The sequence below is a fragment of the Hordeum vulgare genome, chromosome 5H, assembly GCF_904849725.1.
Source record: "Hordeum vulgare subsp. vulgare chromosome 5H, MorexV3_pseudomolecules_assembly, whole genome shotgun sequence".
NCBI classification, from domain to species: Eukaryota; Viridiplantae; Streptophyta; class Magnoliopsida; order Poales; family Poaceae; genus Hordeum; species Hordeum vulgare.
The window spans coordinates 316,103,803-316,124,272 of NC_058522.1; the positions used below are offsets into that span (position 1 = coordinate 316,103,803).

The 20,470-nt window shown below is 44.8% G+C and overlaps 1 protein-coding gene across 1 annotated transcript; it reads left to right on the top strand.

Annotated features, from left to right (window-relative positions):
* The first annotated feature begins 6,070 nt into the window (after positions 1-6,070).
* On the top strand, positions 6,071-8,643 carry LOC123395088 (basic leucine zipper 19-like). Its single transcript, XM_045090020.1, has 4 exons — positions 6,071-6,484; positions 7,356-7,446; positions 7,863-7,989; positions 8,247-8,643. The coding sequence occupies exons 1-4, from the start codon at positions 6,135-6,137 to the stop codon at positions 8,399-8,401; spliced, it is 723 nt and encodes a 240-aa protein (XP_044945955.1). The 5' UTR covers positions 6,071-6,134; the 3' UTR covers positions 8,402-8,643.
* The last annotated feature ends 11,827 nt before the right edge of the window (positions 8,644-20,470 follow it).

The following is a 20,470-nucleotide window of genomic DNA, read 5'->3' on the forward strand; positions in this document are numbered from 1 at the left end:
GAGACTTGCCGGTAAACGAGATTGAAATAGGTATGTGGGTACTGACGATCGAATCTCGGGCAAGTAACATACCGAAGGACAAAGGGAATGACATACGGGATTATATGAATCCTTGGCACTGAGGTTCAAACGATAAGATCTTCGTAGAATATGTAGGATCCAATATGGGCATCCAGGTCCCGCTGTTGGATATTGACCGAGGAGTCTCTCGGGTCATGTCTACATAGTTCTCGAACCCGCAGGGTCTGCACACTTAAGGTTCGACGTTGTTTTATGCGTATTTGAGTTATATGGTTGGTTACCGAATGTTGTTCGGAGTCCCGGATGAGATCACGGACGTCACGAGGGTTTCCGGAATGGTCCGGAAACGAAGATTGATATATAGGATGACTTCATTTGATTACCGGAAGGTTTTCGGAGTTACCGGGAATGTACCGGGAATGACGAATGGGTTCCGGGAGTTCACTGGGGGGGGCAACCCACCCCGGGGAAGCCCATAGGCCTTGAGGGTGTCACACCAGCCCTTAGTGGGCTGGTGGGACAGCCCAAAAGGGCCCTATGCGCCAAGAAGAAAAAAATCAAGAGAAAACAAAAAAAAAGAGGAGGAGGTGGGAAGGAAGGGGGACTCCCTCCCACCAAACCAAGTCCAACTCGGTTTGGGGGGGGAGTCCTCCCCCCTTGGACTCGGCCGACCCCCTTGGGGCTCCTTGAGCCCCAAGGCAAGGTCCCCTCCCTCCCACCTATATATATGGAGGTTTTAGGGCTGATTTGAGACGACTTTTCCACGGCAGCCCGACCACATACCTCCACGGTTTTTCCTCTAGATCGCGTTTCTGCGGAGCTCGGGCGGAGCCCTGCTGAGACAAGGTCATCACCAACCTCCGGAGCGCCGTCACACTGCCGGAGAACTCTTCTACCTCTCCGTCTCTCTTGCTGGATCAAGAAGGCCGAGATCATCGTCGAGTTGTACGTGTGCTGAACGCGGAGGTGCCGTCCGTTCGGTACTAGATCGTGGGATTGATCGCGGGATTGTTCGCGGGGCGGATCGAGGGACGTGAGGACGTTCCACTACATCAACCGCGTTCTCTAACGCTTCTGCTGTACGATCTACAAGGGTACGTAGATCACTCATCCCCTCTCGTAGATGGACATCACCATGATAGGTCTTCGTGCGCGTAGGAAAATTTTTGTTTCCCATGCGACGTTCCCCAACACCAAGGACCCCCAAGGGGTTCGGCCGAGCCAAGGGGGGCAACCCTCCCCTTCCAAACCGAGTCCAACTAGGTTTGGAAGGAGGAGTCCTTCCCCCTTTTCCACCTCCTCTTTTTCTTTTCTTTTCTCTTTGATTTTCTTCCTATGGCGCATAGGGCCTTCTTGGGCTGTCCCACCAGCCCACTAAGGGCTGGTGCGCCACCCCCAAGGCCTATGGGCTTCCCGGGGGTGGGTTGCCCCCCCCCCCCCGGTGAACACCCGGAACCCATTCGTCATTCCTGTACATTCCCGGTAACTCCAAAAACCTTCCAGTAATAAAATGAGGTCATCCTATATATCAATCTTCGTTTCCGGACCATTTCGGAAACCCTCGTGACGTCCGTGATCTCATCCAGGACTCTGAACAACATTCAGTAACCAACCATATAACTCAAATACGCATAAAACAACGTCGAACCTTAAGTGTGCAGACCCTGCGGGTTCGAGAACTATGTAGACATGACCCGAGAGACTCCTCGGTCAATATCCAATAGCGGGACCTGGATGCCCATATTGGATCCTACATATTCTATGAAGATCTTATCGTTTGAACCTCAGTGCAAAGGATTCATATAATCCCATATGTCATTCCCTTTGTTCTTCGGTATGTTACTTGCCCGAGATTCGATCGTCGGTATCCGCATACCTGTTTCAATCTCGTTTACCGGCAAGTCTCTTTACTCGTTCCGTAATACAAGATCCCGCAACTTACACTAAGTCACATTGCTTGCAAGGCTTGTGTGTGATGTTGTATTACCGAGTGGGCCCCGAGATACCTCTCCGTCACACGGAGTGACAAATCCCAGTCTCGATCCATACTAACTCAATGAACACCTTCTGAGATACCTGTAGAGCATCTTTATAGTCACCCAGTTACGTTGCGACGTTTGATACACACAAAGCATTCCTCCGGTGTTAGTGAGTTATATGATCTCATGGTCATAGGAACAAATACTTGACACGCAGAAAACAGTAGCAACAAAATGACACGATCAATATGCTACGTCTATTAGTTTGGGTCTAGTCCATCACGTGATTCTCCTAATGACGTGATCCAGTTATCAAGCAACAACACCTTGTTCATAATCAGAAGACCCTGACTATCTTTGATCAACTAGCTAGCCAACTAGAGGCTTGCTAGGGACAGTGTTTTGTCTATGTATCCACACATGTATATACGTCTTCATTCAATACAATTATAGCATGGATAATAAACGATTATCTTGATACATGAATTATAATAATAACTATATTTATTATTGCCTCTAGGGCATAATTCCAACAACTATGTGGAGGCCGCTAACGACCAGGAGTAGTTCAGGAGGCTCCCAGGCAGGAGGCCGCGCCTCGTTCGATCTATGTAACTTTGTGCTAGCCTTCTCTAAGGTATAACTTTTTAATATGTGTGTACTCGGATATTGTTGCTTCCGCTAACTCGTGTGTTTCCCGAGCTTATGTATTCGAGCCCTCAAGGCCCGTGCCTTGTAATATGAAGCTTGTATGCTTTTATTTGTATCTGGAGATCTCTTGTGATATCTTCAAGTGAGTCCATAATCTTGGCAGTACGCATTGTGTGTATGTTTAGCGTACGATCAAAATCGATGTAGTCTGCTCTACATATATCCCATCTATTTTTCAGCAGCCGGCGGCTGGGAGTCAAAGGAGACACAGAGAAGGGAAGAGAAAAGGAGATGGGGAGGGGGTGAGAGGAGACAGAGAGAGTTCACCGGAGGCCAACGAGGTAGGACGGAGGCGACCGTAGAGCAGGGCGGAGTCAGGGGCGTGCGCCGGAGGAATTTTTCTCCAAAAGGACCACTAGCTGACTCGATTCACAAGAAAGGACCACCTACGGAGCACATTGCGAGAAATGACCATGTACCATTCTGGTGGCAGGCGCACGAGGTGACGCGTGGCACCTTCCGCCATCGGGCGAGGCGACTGGGGCCTACCGCCACCGATCGAGCGGCCGGCCTGGAATCCCGTTGCAGCGCTGTTCTACGATGGAACGGACAGGAGCTGCGTGCCCTACCGCCACCAACCGAGGCGGACGGCACTAGCAAGTCACACACCATAGTTAATGTGTAGCTCACACTACACTTACAACATGATTAAAACGTTTTACACAGGAGGCAACTGTAACTCTGTCGGTTTTAGCAAACGTCGAGCTAGCGATGCTGTCATCGACTGGCACCGCGGCCGGGATGGGTTCTCTTGGTCCGGGGTCAAGTTAGGCGGCGACGAGGAGAGGTCGAGTTGTGCGGCGACGGGATGGGGTCGGCGGCGAGAGGGCCGTAACCCAACGGCGACGCAAGTAGGGTCGGACAACCAGCGTGTGCAATCGCAGCGGCACACGGGATCGAGTAGTTGCAGAAGAGAGAGAGGGGGAGAGAGAGACAAGATCGTTCAACTCAATGGAATTCTCTCCATAAATATCCCTCCAAATAGGGGTATTGTGTCTAAACGAAACGTTTTGTTTGGGGGAACTTATCAGAATTGCCACAATCGACCATTTTGCTCGATTCTGAGATACACTGCCGGTTCTGCTGATTCTCGGATGATTTTGAAGAAGCAAATTAAGTTCATTTTAGCTTTTGATTTTTCCAACCTCAATTCTTCATAACCGGACGAAAAGAACTGGGCCTAAGGCATGATTAGTAATGATGGTACATCATTGGGTAATCCCAGAAGGCAAGATGATGGAAAATAGAGGTGTTGACGTCATATGGATCCATTCCAAATCTGTTGGATAAATATGTTTCATAAACACATGACTTGACGTTATATGAAGGCTCCCTTATGATTCATAATTAAAGTTGCAACTACAACAATGATGATTTAATCTGCTGAATAAATATGTTTGTCGTATACATTTAGTTCCGCTCTAAATAAAATATAAATGTGCAGGAAACAAAATGGTAGGTTATTTGTCTAGATATTTTACCTCCTAATCAGATTTTGGGTATTCCACTCCAAAGGATCAAATTCCTTGGTATATATTGGGAGGTTGCTAATCCAACCAGGAAACATTTTAAGCTAACAATTGAAGAACTAAATAGTTGAAGAAAAAGAAGGCACACATGTGGCTCATAGGAGGATTCTGTATATGCTCGCGACGGCAGGCAGAAACTCAAACCCAAGACAGTATGAAAGGCTTGCTGCTACCACCCTGTGCCGAACGGTAAATCGGCCGGCGTATGGGTCGTGTGCGGCCTATGCTCACCGCGGCTAGCCCTTATCAGTTGGGAACTGGGTGGGAACTCCTGGTCGGCCGGCGTCGGAGGCAGAGGGGCAGAGCGGAGGCGGCCTTTGTTTGGTGCGTGGCTATGCTAGGCGTAGGGGACGGCAACGCGCAAGGCCAGGTGGCGTGCAAGGGCCGGAGGCGATGGCGCGGCTCGCAGAGGGCAGGCGGCGGCGCTCGCGGCGGTGCGGCTGGTGGAGGCGATGAGGCGCAAGGGTGGGAGGCGGGGCTGGCGAGGCGCAAGGGCAGGCGACAGGGCTGGCGACGGTGTGGCTGGCGGAGGAGGCGAGGCGTATGGGCAGGCGACAGGCAAGGGCAGGAGGCGGGGCTGTCAGTGACGCCGCTCGCGGAGCCGACGAGGTGCAAAGGCAGGCGACGGTGGCACAGGCGGCAGGGCTGGCAATGACGTGGCTGGCGGAGGACGCGAGGCGCAAGGGGAAGCGACGGGGCTGGTGGCGGTGTGGTTGGGACTCGGACCGGCGGCGGGGTGTGACATGGACCGGCGGGGCAATGGGTGGCGGCGGGGGCGATCGAACGTGGGGGGGGGGGAGTCGCTGCATGGGGGAACGTGGGTGGCGGATGCGAGTCTAGAACGTGGCGATTGTGTTTATTAGCGTTTTGTTAACGATTAACAAAAGCAATTTCATTAACTATGTTTTTAGGTCTTTGATTGTGTGATTAGACGCTTCTGATTTTAATTTGGATCTGTTATTTTTTTTAGTGGTAGTAGATATACAATATAGGATTGTTTGTAGTACAGTGTAAGAAGTGGGTTTTTTAGCTGGAGAGTAGAAACTATGTTGGCCTTCCTTTACATCATCGAATGGCAAACACCCCAAAACTTGCAGACACGGCAACAAGCTCTGACACGTTCGTCCGTACGTATCGTCCATGAAAAGGGGTAAGAGAAAATGGGTTCCATTGCTCCAATCAGTTCCCCGCTGGATCCATATGTGGAAACAAAAGTTAAAAAGACCCACCAATGCAATATCCACTGGATCTGAAATGTGGAGAGAGGGGAACAGCATCATCTGTCTGTCAGGGCCACTGAGTGCAGCACGTGGTAGCGGAGACCCCATGAAGCAGTTGCCAGCTGAATTCTGAATTCTGAAATCCACAAGCGAGGATAACTTCTCCCTGCAACTCTGTGATTAACTACTGGATCTCAAAATAATATGCAATATAGTATAACTCTCCAATCTACAATACTAGCACTGTAGGAGGACAACAGCACTCTCTCACTTAGCTGTTGCTAGCTATCTCCTTTCCGCCCATCATGTGACCTCCATGCTTGTTCCTACCTAGCTGCCACCTTTTTCCCCTTTTAAAAATTGGGACCTCTAACTAAGTATACCAAGTACTACTTGCACTAACTAACCACCATATCTCCTGCATGTTATTGATGCCAAAGTCGTAAACACATGCATGTTGCCACGAATAATGGCCATCAAATCACCAACTTATGTATAGCATCCATCTATCTACACTAATGCAACATGCCCCCACCTTGCATGTGATGTGCACCTACACACATACCTTGCATGTGACGTGCACCGAGAAACACAATATATACACCTCCACCTACTTGTAACCCACACACATGGTACATAGAACCCAGTGGTGCTAAGACTGCTTAGCTCAGGAAATGGCGCAGCTGCCCCCGAGAGCGCCGAGCGGGGTGGAGCAGGACTGGCCGGTGGCAGGAGAGTTCCTCGGGTTCGCTGCGGCCCGGCGGGGCGTGCACCGGCGCTCGGCCAGCGATTCGGCGGCTTTCCTGGAGGCCGTGCCAATGGACCACATCCTCAGCGGCGGCGGCGGCGGCGACGACGAGTTTGACAGGCTCGACGACGAGCAGCTCATGTCCATGTTCTCCAATGTCGACGGCGGGTGCGACAGGCCGGGCTTCATGGACACGGGAGAGGCGGAGGAGGGGACGCCCAGCGCGGGCGCAATGGCCGCCACGGACGGCTTCGGTGACCCCAAGAGGGTTAAAAGGTACTGCAAATTTATTTTTTCTTTTGAAGAGCAAAGTTAAACTTTTTTAGGGGTTCATGTATTATATTATACCAGAGTAAACTGTAGAAACACACTTATGTTTACTTTGTTTAAACATGGAGCTCGATTTGGCTGGCGATTCTCATACAGCAACTACGTGCATTTGTTTACTTACTATATCGAGCCAATAATTACCCATTACGTTGTCAGTGAATCAGTAATTTTGGTTTTACCCCAGTGAAAAAAAAAACAATTTGGGTTTCGTAAATCAAGAGTAGCTGTTCAAATTAACAAGTCTGCAATAAGTTGCCACGGTAACAGATTGTTATAAAAATACTTACACGCCGATTTAAACTGGAAATCTTGGTTCGACTCTGCCTCCCGGGTCGCTCTCGCCTCCTAACCGCCAGACCCTGCCATCGCCGTTGCCGGAGGAGGTCGCTGTGCTAAGCTTTGCGCGACGGTGTACGGCAGCGAGGCCATGCCCTCTCGCGTGCGAGCTCCCCTCCCCTCGAGATCCGCTTCTTCGACTGTTGCCACAACCCCTGCCGGTGCTCCGGCGCATGCTGCGCTCAGGCCATGCCCTGTTTAGGCGGCTGCTCCTCCCGACGGCTCGGCCCAACCAACCCTCTTGTTGCGTTGGCTAAGCTGGCCGGCGGAGCACGGAGGCTGCCAGGAGTACATTCCAAGTTTGGATCTCAAATTTCAGAAAACAATTGTTCAGGCGTAAATATTACTCCTCAAATGTGCATGCTTCGTTGTAAAGCAATTACCGAAATGCGCTTTCGCATTATACATTCATACCGTATCCCCTAGTAAGCTGAATACACCAAACTCTGCGAATCAAATTAGTTGGCAATTTTGTTTTCAGGATATTGGCGAACAGGCAGTCAGCGCAGAGGTCAAGAGTACGTAAGTTGCAATACATCTCAGAGCTTGAACGCAGCGTCACCGGTCTCCAGGTATTCACTTTGCTTCTCTCGTGTACTCTCGAAAAAAAACTTTGCTTCTCTCGTAAACAGACCTCAACCAAGAACTACAAAAAGATATCAAAAGAATCAAGAAAATAGTCCTGCGCATTCCCAACAAATAGTCCCCAATTTTGTGTGTGTGAAGAAATACTACACCTAGAACACTTACGCATTTTCCACGCCCATCTTTTTTTTTCAATATTGTTTGCCATTTGTTTTCAAATTTATTACTCGTACTATTCATTCGGGAGTAGATGAGGTCAGTATCCAAGAGCAATTACCGAGTTTTTACTATTACTGAGATAGTTCAGAGACAACAAAAAGACAATTTTCCCTGCAAAAAAGAAACAAAAAGAGAATTTTAACTATTGAATCCCGAAATTTGATTGGCCGTTTACTTGATTCAGATGGAGGTGTCAGCACTCTCTCCTCGCGTGGCCTTTCTAGATCATCAGCGGTCACTACTGACCGTCGGCAACAGCCATCTCAGGCAAAGAATTGCCGCCCTTGCACAAGACAAGATCTTCAAAGATGGTACCCGAACATTCCTGCCCATTTTAGCTAATTTATCCGGTTCTTTATGATAAATATGGGCTCCCGTGCCATTTTTTTTCAGTCAGCAACCGGCACACCAAAAGCCTCTGTTAATTCGAACAAAATGCAAATAATATCTTGATGCAAACAGAATTACTTAATGAAATAGACATTCTGCAAAATATTTTTTTAATTGACTCCTAGTTAAGCATAGCCATCGGGCGTCTTGTTAAACTCATCGCAAAGTTGCAATGCAGCTCATCAAGAGGCACTCAAAGAGGAGATTGAGCGACTACGGCAACTGTTCCACCACCAGAAGATCAAGGCCACAGGCGGCACAGACATGGCCACGGCCACCTCAATGCAGGCCAAGCAAGAGCTCCTTATGTGTGAGGGAGCCGCGATGCGATAGCACAACAAGGCGCAACCAGCCTTTTTGTGGTGATTTTCTTCATTCACTCATCTCGATTCATCGTGTGGAAACACACCAATGTTACTAGATTATTTGTGCAGTTTGACATGTTCATTGTTTTTGTTCATGTGATGTTCACTCATCCCTATCGATAATTGTGTTGGGATGGGAAATTGTCGTAGATATATATTGTTTGGACCATCCTTACATTTGTGTTGGTAAAGATATTTTCATTGCATTTATTCGGTCTCCAGTTTGTGGGAAACATATTTTCTTATAGAGGGCGCTTTTATTCACTCAAAAAGTGGCATCAAGATAACAAACAGAATGAGCACACACCAACCCATGCATAATTATGATGGCACAAAGAAAGAACGAAACAAAACACGAAAAACAAAAAAAATATGAAAAGTTCGTCGAAGCGAACTACATCATGTGACTATGGGAAAATACTTCAACGACGACGTCTCCAAAAAGGCAACGATGTGCGAGCCTCGTCATCGTCAAATCCACCCACAGAGGCTAGATCATGGTTTTCAGTTTTCACTCAGAAGAGGACGTCCAAACAGCTCGATACAATGCCTCCACAAGGGGATGATGTGGAACACCACCATTGCCTGGTTCAACCACTTCAGATCAGCCCTAAAGTTTTCACACGAGAGATGGGGACTCACGGTGCAGATTTCCGTCAGTATCCTCGGTTGGGTTCTTTGTGTGGCCCGAAGTACCGAGACGGAGTCCACACACATAAGTTACCCAGGTACTGGCCTCCGAAGAGTATACCCTACGTCCTGCTTGTTATTGTTATTTATGGTGGAAGATACCTCGTGTGATACAATGGAGTTAGAGCATATTTCTTCATATGTGGTTTTGGTAATTGATTACAATCCCTATGGACTAAAGGTTGCCTTAAGTTATATTGTAGGTTTTTTCCATAGGCACTTCTCGAAGTCCATGTGTTGGTTTCAAGGAGTTTATATGATGACCAAGGTGGTATTCAAGGTTTTATCCAAAGGTTGGTCATAAAAACACAAGTTTGATCAAGACTAAGTCAAAGAGTGAATCAAGTTGATCAACACACAAAAGCTTACAAGATGTACCGAGATGGATCAAGTGATCTCATGGTATGGTAAGCATTGTCCATTACGCTTTGTGTACTAACCCATGGTCTTCGTGAGAGTTCTATGTGGGGTTAGGTGTGTTTCCATGGGCTTGCGTCAAGAGGAAGATCTCATACATCTCGTGGAGGATGGAGTCAAGTGGGGATCGTCATCAAGATTGCGGTGTGCAAGTTTCAGTGGAGCATCACGAAGATATCATGCTTGAAGCTTGCCATCCATTGTGGTGCCAATGAACTTGTGAAGATGTGCTGAAGAATGGCTCACCCATAGTGGAGTATGGAGGAGCAGTTTACAAGCCAACGCAATCAAGAAAGGTGGTCCATCTTGAGGAGGACAACATAGTCATCATCTAGCTCAAGTGAATGATGTGCAAGATATAGGTTTGTCCTTGATAGGTTTTCTATTTTAGGATAGATTGTCGTACTGTTAAGGGGGGGGATCTCAAGTGAGTAGCTTGATTGTATCGTGCGTTGAGAGCTCAAACCATTTGCATCCTTGCATCATCTTTCTTGGTTCTTGTTTGTTGTTTCTCTTTGTGAGTATTAGAGCTTATGGTCATATTTATGACAAGCTCGAGTTCATCAAAAACGGAGTTCATGTGCATCTTCTATGATGTTTTCGATGTTGGAGTTTTTGTCGTTCTTCATTCATAGAGGTCTCACATCTCTATATCATTGGAATTTTTCTACTACCTCTTCTTGCTATAACCATTCGTTGTTTGGATAGTACTTGTCGTCTGCTATCCAACAAGCTTGATTTTGCTCAGTTCGGAGTTCGTATGCGGAAGTTATGGATGTTTTTGTCTTACCTATTTTTCACTCACATGTTGTACCGCCCCTAAGAGAGGTTGTACATGTCGACCGGTACAACCGGTGTTTGGAGCGGTTGTACCGCTCCAGAATTGTTTTGGAGATTGTACCGGCCATTTGTCGCACTACCACCGGACTAGGTTCTGTTTTGGTGCGGTTCTTGTGTGGTGGTTGGGCGGTTGTACCGCTATATTATGTAGCCCAGTAGTACCGCCCGTATCACCGGTTGTACCGCTATATTATGTAGCCAGGTGTTTCCGCCCGCATCACCGGTTGTACCGCCCCTGTGTTATTCCGCACGTAACGGGCACATTTGTGGGAGCTATTTAAGGTGGTCTTCTTCCCCAATGGTTCCCTAACTATTGAGCTTGTTTCCCCCCCATTGTTGACCTTCTTAGAGCTTGCTAACTCTCGATCCCTTCAATGATTCTTGCTCCTTTTTGAGGGAAAAGAGAAAGGAGACCTAGATCCACATTTCCACCAATGACTTTCTCCTCTACGTGAGGGGAACCCCTTGGATCTAGTTCTTGGAGTTCTTGGTGTTCTTCTTTGTTCTTCCTCTCATTTTCCACCATAGCATTAGTTGTTGTGGTGGGATTTGCGAGAGAAGGACTTGGGCACTCCGTGTGCCCTTGCCATTGCATTTGGTGCATAGGTTTGAATTCTCCACGGTGACACGTGGAAGTGCAGTGTGAGAATCTTATCACTCATGGGTGCTTGGTACCATAATGCTTGTTCTTCTTGGGTGCATTTGCATCCTAAAAGCTTGGTGGTGCCTCGAAGCTCAATCATTGTGGTGTAAAGCTTCGGGCAAGCCTCGGGGTCTCCAATTAGGTTGTGGAGATTGCCCCGAGAATTTGAGGTTACCTCGAAGCCATATTCCATTGCGGTGAAACTTCGTGGTCTTGTTGGGAGCCTCCAATTAAGTTGTGGATATTTCACCAACCTTGTTTGTACGAGTTCGGTGACCGCCCTCAAGGGTCCCTTAGTGGAATCACAACATCTTGCATTGTGCGAGAGCGTGAGGAGATTACGGTGACCTTAGTGGATTCTTGGGGAGCATTGTGCCTCGAGACCGCTCCAAACAAAGATTAGTATCTACAAGGGTGTAAACTTCAGGATACATCATCGTGTCTGCGTGCCTCGGTTATCTCTTACCCAAGCTCTTTACTTATGCACTTTACTTTGTGATAGCCATATTGTTTCTTGTTATATATCTTGCTATCACTTAGTTGCTTATCTTGCTTAGCATAAGTTGTTGGTGAACATAGGTGAGCCTAATTGTTTTAGGTTTTGTGCTTGACAAATTAAACGTTAGTTTTATTCCGCATTTGTTCAAGCCCAAACCGTAATTATTTTAAAGCGCCTATTCACCCCATCCTCTAGGCAACATCCACGTCCTTTCAATTGGTATCAAAGCTTGGTCTCTCATTAATAGATTTTACCACCTAGAGAGTAAGAATGTCAACTAGGGGATTAGGATTCTCTGACACTCTTAGTTTCAATGACAGAAATTTTGATGTTTGTCTAATTCACATGCTTAACCTCTTTAGGGTCATGGACCCAAATTTAGAGCGAACTGTATATATGGGTTTTTCTCCTCCAAAAGGATTCTCAAAACATATCTTTAGAGGATGAGAAAATTTCTTATCTCAATGTTCAAGATTCTAATGTACTTTTTGATGCTTTGGGAAATGTAGTTATATTTCAACTCATGCCATTCTGGAATGCTCATGAGTTGTGGACAAAGCTTCAAGATAAATATGGTGTGTCCAAGATTTGTGGGAATGATTGTTCTCCCTCCACCTCCGGTCGTGTGGTCTTATCAACTTCATCTACTTCACCTACATGTGGATTGCCACAAGGTAATGATATGGTGAGTAGTGGTGATCATTGCAATGATGATAGTGGGCTTATTGTTGATGATACTTTACTATATTATTGCAATGCTTCATCTTTGGGTGTTAACACTTTGAGCACTCTAAATGTTTTACATGCTTGTGCTGATAGCCCTTACATATCATGTAAAAACTGCTTGACTGAATCTCATGATGATATGCTTTCTATATCTTGTTGCCATGATAAAAATGTATCTATTTCCTCGAGTTGTTGTACTAACAACGTAGAGGAAATCCATCAGTCCATGGAACAAGATGTGGCCTTGAATGATGCTTCAAGGAATCCTACATCATCATCTATTGTTTCTCACTTTTGCCTTATGGCTAAGGCTTCAAAGGTATCTCCTACTTTGAATGCCAATATATCTCATGATGATGATGTGGATGATAATGAGGATGAGGATAATTATGAAGAGAGTGATAATGTTTCGTCCTTAAAAGTTAAGGGTGAAATGAATTTTAAAGCTCTTCATAAGAATAATATTTCTTATTCCAACTTCATGAAAATCTTGTCTATTGCCATTGAGGGCAAGAAATATATTGAGGAGTTGGAAGCTCATCTCGAGGAGCATCAGGCCACCATTGAGACAATGGAAGGTCATGAGTGTGATTACGCTAATGAGATCGCAGAGCTATCTCAAGCTCTTGAAAAGGAACAAACCACCAAGGAATCTCTTGAGGATACCTTTTCTCTAGATTTATCTAGATTAAAGGAATCCCATGATAGAGATCTCTAGGTGGCTAAAGATTTTGGAACTAAAAGTGATAAGCTTGAAGTTGCTCATGCTAAACTCCTTGAGGACTATGAGCACCTTGAAAATGGCTCAAGAGCCATTAAGAGTTCGCTCATCGAACTCACCGAGTCTCATGCTCAACTTGAAACTTCTTATGCAAAAGAGCTTGCCAAGTTGCCTTCTCCTCTTATTGTTAATGATGATGCTTGTGCTACTAACTCTATTTCTTGTGAAGCATCCATATTAAAGGAGAATGTTGAGCCAAGGGCTCAACTTGTGTTGCTATCTAGCAATTATGGGAAATTGGAAGAAACTCATGCAATTATCACAAGCTCTTATGATGATCTTCTAGTATCCCATAATGTGCTAAAATTAGCTCATGAGGCTATTACTACCAAGGAAACATCAAGTGAGCCTTATGAGGACATTAGCACTACTTCTAGTCAAAATGATATATTGCCATGTGCTAGTCCTTGTAATTCATCTACTCATAATGTTGCTACATATTGTGATAAATTAACTTCCTTGCCTTGTTGCTCTCATAATGATGCTTATACTTCCTCTAGTACTTGTGTTGATACTAACCATGTAGAGGAAATCAAAGAGCTCAAGTCCCAAGTCACTTCTTTGAAGAAAGACTTGGGAAAGAGTCATGAAGGGATGTCCACACTCAACAATATCTTGTGTGGTCAAAAATCCCCAAATGACAAAGGTAGACTTGGATTCAACTCCAATAATAAGAAGAAGTCCAAGAGTAACAATAAGAAGGGCTAAGAACAAATCAAGAGCTCAGCCAAGATTGTTTGCTTCAAGTGCAAGATTGAAGGGCATCATGTTAGATCTTGCCCATTGAAGAAGAAGCTTCATAGTGACAAGAAACAAGGGAAGCGGCAACAAGTTCAATCACATACTCAACTACAAATTGAAGAAAGGCCTCTTCCCAACAAGACCCAAGCCAACGCTCAAGTTGAGAAATAAATTGGGAATAAAGGAAAGGGTAGATGTTGCTAGTTATGTCGTGATAAAGGTCACTTCGCTTCTTCATGAACAAAAGGTAACCTATCCAACCCAATCATCATTGATGATATATATTCTCCTCGGAAGTATAAGGTTGGCGATGTGTTTGCCAAGTTTGTTGGCACTCAAAGTGGTGTCAAGAAAAGAACCATTTGGGTAGCCAAGCCTATTGTGACTAACCTCTTAGTACCCAACTTGGTTGGGGACAAACAAGCTCAAACTTGATCAATAGGTGTTGTTCGAAGGCATTGGAGACTTTGCTAAATTATGAAGAATTGAGGGATCGTCATCATTCATATTTTTTTGTCAAGCCAAGTCATTTGGATTAACGAGTTTCTATTTATATCCAATGTCCCTCCTTTTGGTAACTTATACTTAAATTGGTTACAATGTTAGTTACTTGCCCCTTTGCTTGCTGTGTTTTTGTACCTTGCATGTGCTTGTATATGTTGTGCTTACAAGTTGCTTATATTGAGTAACCAAGTATGTGTATATTTGTTTGCACATCATGTACATGTGAGTCTTGTGTTGAGCCTTTTTGCATATTGTTGTATCTTTGTTGGCTCTTTTGAGAGACTAATGGATTATCCCACTTTGGTGGAGTGATGTGCTTTGTGCACTTCACGATCCTAAATATGTGTGTACATGAGGAATACCACTTAGTATTGATATTACAAGATTATCTAGTCTCTATGTGGCATGTCTTGCTCATGTGAAATTCAAATTCTAAATGGTCCATTAATTATCTCTTATTGGTTTTCGTTTGCCACTTGTTAATAAAGTTGGTTATCACATTATGGGGGAGTAATATGCTATGTGCACATAACAAGCCTAGAAAATGTGTACATTTGAGATATTGCCACTGAGTGTTGATATTGTAATTTATCTTGTTCTTAGGTGGCATGTTAGCTCTACGAGTGTCATTTGCTTGTGTTTTAGGAGTAAAGACGATGTTGGATATATTTGAAATCTACCAATGAGAATTATTTCCAAATACTTCTTGTCCTTGACAATTGGTATTCCCTTCATGTGGTAGAAATTGCTATTCATCTTTACATTGGATTTTGTGTATCATTTGTCTTTCTTGCCTCTTGTGGATATTTTTGAACATGTCTAGTGTTTTTATAGATATATAGAGAAAGTGATGATCCCAACTTGTGCATTTTTCATTTAAATTCAAATTCTATAATGCACATCTCTTGGGGGAGCTATCCTATACACTCTCTTTATGTGTTTATCATAAAATATTTTAATCCCCATCAAGAATGTGTTGATGGGAGGAAAGTTTTGATCTTTATGATGCGTTTTGCAATCATGAAAATTTGTCGAGGGTTTGCTTTGTTTGGAACCTTGTTCTCTTTTGGGAACTAGATACCTCGTGTTTGTTTTCCTTCAATTCGTATCTTGTTTTTTTTTATTTGGAATGTGTCAATGGATATCACATTCCTTGATTTATATTTTAATTGGTATAGTGATATTTTTTGTTTGGTATTTTATTCTCACTTGATACCTTGTCTTTTGGTTTCTTATCAACTATGTCTTGATTTGATTCTTGTAAACCGCGATCATGCATATTTACTATATGTACAATATTTGGCATGCTTTCTTTCTTTGTCCCAATATATAGGGGAAATTCCACCATGTCATAATTTGGATAAAGTGCGCATGAAATTCAATTTTATATCTATTTGCACATATTTATGTGGTGTTTGTCCTACATATTGTTGGTTTCTAACTCTTAGGCCCCAATGAGTTTGGGAACCTTTTTGTTTGTGTTGTTATTCTAGGAATAATTGGAGATGCATTGGATGCTCGGCTCACCTACATGGAAGGTGTTGAAACCATGGACTTATTGGAGCCAAGCTAGGATGATCGATGAACCATTATCTACTACATCAATCCATATGCTACCTCGGTAACAAGTATCTACTTCATTCATACATTTCTTGTATTCAACCTTTTGTAGGTTGCATCATGGCATGCATTTCTTGATTCATTCTTGTGGCACTTGTTTCCTTTCTCAAAGCATCCCAACGACGATGTCTTATTGCTAGTTGTGATGTCTTTGATGTTCGTACGTTGGAAGTTCATTTATGTACAATAAGAAAAATATTATGCCATGTGCTATGCTTTGAAGCAAAGATCTTATTGGTGTATTTATAACTTCCGTTTGGATATCTTCTTCGTTCTTTCTTGTAATTATTTCGTGTGTACATCCTTCTTTGTGGATATATATCATCATGATTGTCTTCTACCTAGAATCTTTTACACATGAGAGAAGTTACATCTCTAATTGATATCCTCTTTTGTGTCATGTCCACCGTTGCATTTCCTTTTTCAGTTTTTGCTGGTTTCGTGAAAGTATTTGTCTTGAGTGCGAATATTATATTGGTGCACTCTTTGTTGGTGAAGATTAATTTTTCCTCATGCTTGTCTTGACGAGGGCTTGCCATTTCGATTGGTATCTCTCCTCTTAACAAGGCTATTATTTCCTTTCTTCACCATGGGTTGTCACAAGCGTTGGTTCTTAATTTGTTTACTAGTAAGCTTGTGAACCCATTTCCTAGTAGCATGTGTGGGAAGGATATGTCTTGCACTTTGTGTCTCATTTCATCAAGACTATTTTGATGAGTAATGCTCATCCTTATCTTAGTCTTTTCAAGTGCTCTGCCATGACTCACACACATAATTTTGATTGAGCCTATTCTCAAGTTGCCACTTTTTAATGATTGCTCAACCATTTGTTTTGTGCAAGTGATATACTTATTGTCTTATCTACTTGGTTGCACTTGTTGTCTGTTTTAATTAATTTTTGGGGAGCAACGATCCTATTTTGTGTACTTGTATCAAATACATTTTTTTATTAGTGCACAAATCATGGGGAGCTTCTCTAGATATCATAATATCTTTTATTCATGTGGCTTGAAGGACCATGTGATTGTTTGTTCCTAATTGGTATCTTTTGATTGCTTGCTTCTCTCTTTTGTATGTCTTTGTGGCTTACGATCCTTTTTGCAATCTTTGGGTCCTCGATATAGTTTGTTTTCCTCAAACTACTTATCATTGTATATGTGTATTTCTTTGCACTCTATTGTTGAGAAGTACACACTTTTTAGAGGACCACCTATTATATTGGCTTTCTAATCTTTTCGTCCATTTTGGCAATCGATGCCAATGAGGAGAAGTTTAGATAGTTTAGTTTGGAGATGTTTAGAGAGTTTTGCTTTTATTGCTTAAGCATTTGCATCTCGGACACATGCATTATTGCTTGGTGATACGTCTCCAACGTATCTATAATTTTTGATGGTTTCATGCTATTATCTTGTCAAACTTTGGATGTTTTGTATGCCTTTTATATCTTTTTTGAGACTAACTTATTAACTCAGTGTCAAGTGTGAGTTCCTGTTTTTCCATGTTTTTGACCCCTTTCAGAGGAGGATTTTAAACGGAGTCCAAACGGAACGAAACTACCAAAGAGATTTTTTCCAAAACAGAAAAAGATCGGGAAGCCTGAGAATCAGGGCAGGGGGCCACCAGGGACCCCACAAGCCCCCTAGCCGTGGCCAGGGGGGCCCGCGCCTCCCAGGCTTGTGGGATCCCTGGGCCTCCTCTGCCCTAGGTCTTTCGCCTATAAATTCCCTAAAATCCCAGAAAAAATCAGGAGATCGTCGAAAGTACTTTTCCGCCGCCGCAAGCTTCTGTCTCCGCAATATCCCATCGAGGGCACATTCTGGTGCCCTGCCGGAGGGGGGATTAGAATATGGAGGGCTTCTTCATCAACACCATGACCTCTCCGATGATGCGTGAGTAGTTCACCATAGACCTACGGGTCCATAGCTAGTAGCTAGATGGCTTCTTCTCTCTCTTGGATCTTCCATACAAAGTTCTCCATGATCTTCATGGAGATCTATCCGATGTAATCTTCTTTCGCGGTGTGTTTGTCGAGATCCGATGAATTGTGGATTTATGATCAGATTATCTATGAATCTTATTTGAGTTTCTTCTGATCTCTCTTATGCATGATTTCATATCCTTGTAATTCTCTTCGAGTTGTGGGTTTTGTTTGGCCAACTAGATCTATGATTCTTGCAATGGGAGAAGTGCTTGGTTTTGGGTTCATACCATGCGGTGACCTCACCCAGTGACAGAAGGGGTAGCGAGGCACGCATCGTGTTGTTGCCATCAACGGTAAAAAGATGGGATTTTCATCATTGGTTTGAGTTTACCCCTCTACATCATGTGATCTTGCTTAAGGCGTTACTCTGTTCGTCATGAACTCAATACACTAGATGCATGCTGGATAGCGGTCGATGTGTGGAGTAATAGTAGTAGATGCAGAAAGTACCGATCTACTTGTCTCGGGCGTGATGCCTATATGTATGATCATTGCCTTAGATATCGTCATGACTTTGTGTGACGCCCTCGATTTAATCGTACGCTAACCATACACGCAAAGGCGTACGATCAAACCCAAGGACTCACGGGAAGATATCACAACACAACTCTAGACACAATTAAAATAACATCAGCTTCATATTAGAAGCCAGGAGCCTCGAGGGCCAGAATACGAAAGCTCGATAAACACACGAGTCAGCGGAAGCAACAAATATCTGAGTACAGACATGAAACATGGGGTGCCTTAGAGAAGGCTAGCACAAAAGATACAACGATCGAACGAGGCGAGGCCTCCTGTCTGGGAACCTCCTAACTACTCCTGATCATCAGCGGCCTCCACGTAGTAGTAGGCACCGTCGGGGTAGCAGTCGTCGGCGGCGGGGACCTCCATCTCTTGGGCTCCATCATCTGGTCGCAGCAACGGATCAAGGGGACAAGGGGGGAGCAAAGCAGCGGTGAGTACTCATCCAAAGTACTCGCAAGTCTTACATCAGAACTATTCTAATTATGCATCAGTATCAAAGAAGGGGGTTATATGTGGACTGACTGCAGCAATGCGAGAATAGAGAGAGAAGGCCTAGTCCTATCGAAGGCTAGCATCTTCAGGGTCTTGCAGCAATAGACGAGAGTAGAAGAGGGGTAAAGCATTAATAGTCATATTGTTGCAGCAATATTAAAGTGAGGTCACGCCTAAAGATCCTCCCTCGACTCCCTGCGAGGAAGAAATCCCAAGGCAAACTAATTCCAGTTAAGTAACAATTGTAGTTGTATAAGATCGGGGCACAACTCCAAGTCGTCCTGTAACCGTGGACACGGCTATCCAAATAGTTAATTTTCATCCCTGCAGGGGTGCACCACATGTCCCGTCACGCTCGATAACACTCTGGCCGGACATACTTTTCTAGGTCCTGCCCGGCCTCAGAATATCGACACGTCGCAGCCCCACCTAAGACTAATCAGAGAGGCCAGCCCGCCGGTCTAAATCCTAAGCGCAAAGGGTTCATGGGCCCAGTTCTCCTTCGCGCTCCTGCACGTGGCTTGGGCGGCCGAGGTCAGTCCTAGCATCCCTTAATCACAAGCGCGATGCATCTCGGGACCACTCGGGCGCGCGCCGCTACATTGCTGGCATCTGAAAAGCTTCGGCTGATACCGCGACGCCGAGTACCCATAATTCTTCCCGCGTAGCCGGATTGTGCGAAAAGGTCTCCGACCAACCCAGATCAAATACCCAAATCCATTAACATTTTAATTAGGCCAACAACACAATCTCACGGGAATCCACCCGTCTTGCAACTAATCACCGAAGATCCCAGTAACATGGTCGAGTAACTGTGTGGTTGTAACATCGGGGGGGAATCCGAGGTATCACCCTCGTTGGATTCCAAACGATGTACCCGTCAAGGTGGGTTTAGAGGAATCACCCTCGGGGGTCCCACACTTGAGGGGTTGCACGACAGAGGCGTCATCGGGAATGGTGAAAGAGGAATCACCCTCGATAACCACGACCGACTAGCTATACTATAGAGATATCATCAGGAGTACTTAGCGAGGTGTCACCCTCGGTACCTGATAGTATCCCTATAGCGTCGTACAACGAAGGGGGTGTATGTGCTGTGTCGGGTCTGGCTCCTCGATCAGAGATCGAGATTTGAAAACAAGCGGGGCAACTGAACTACGGGGTCAGAGGGGATGACTGCTCCACCTATACCAGGCATTTTAAAGGTACATGACGGAAAGTAGCAGTTCATCAAAAATAGGCTATGCATCAGATATAGGAGCTAACTACAACAGTAGCAAAATACTAATGCAAGCAGTAGGAAGAAAGACATAGGCGATATAGGAATGATCAAGGGGGGTTTGCTTGCCTGGTTGCTCTGCAGACAAAACGGATCCTCGACCGGGAAGTAATCGATCACCGGATCATCATCGGTCTCGGGGTCTACCGGAAAGGAAATAACGAAGGGGAAACACAATAAATAAGAGAGAAAGCAAACACACCACAAGGCATGACAAGGTAATACGTCGTGCTAGGGGTGTCCTAACACAGTTTAAACGTTACAGACGAAGCGGAAAAATATCTCACGATATTTCTCGG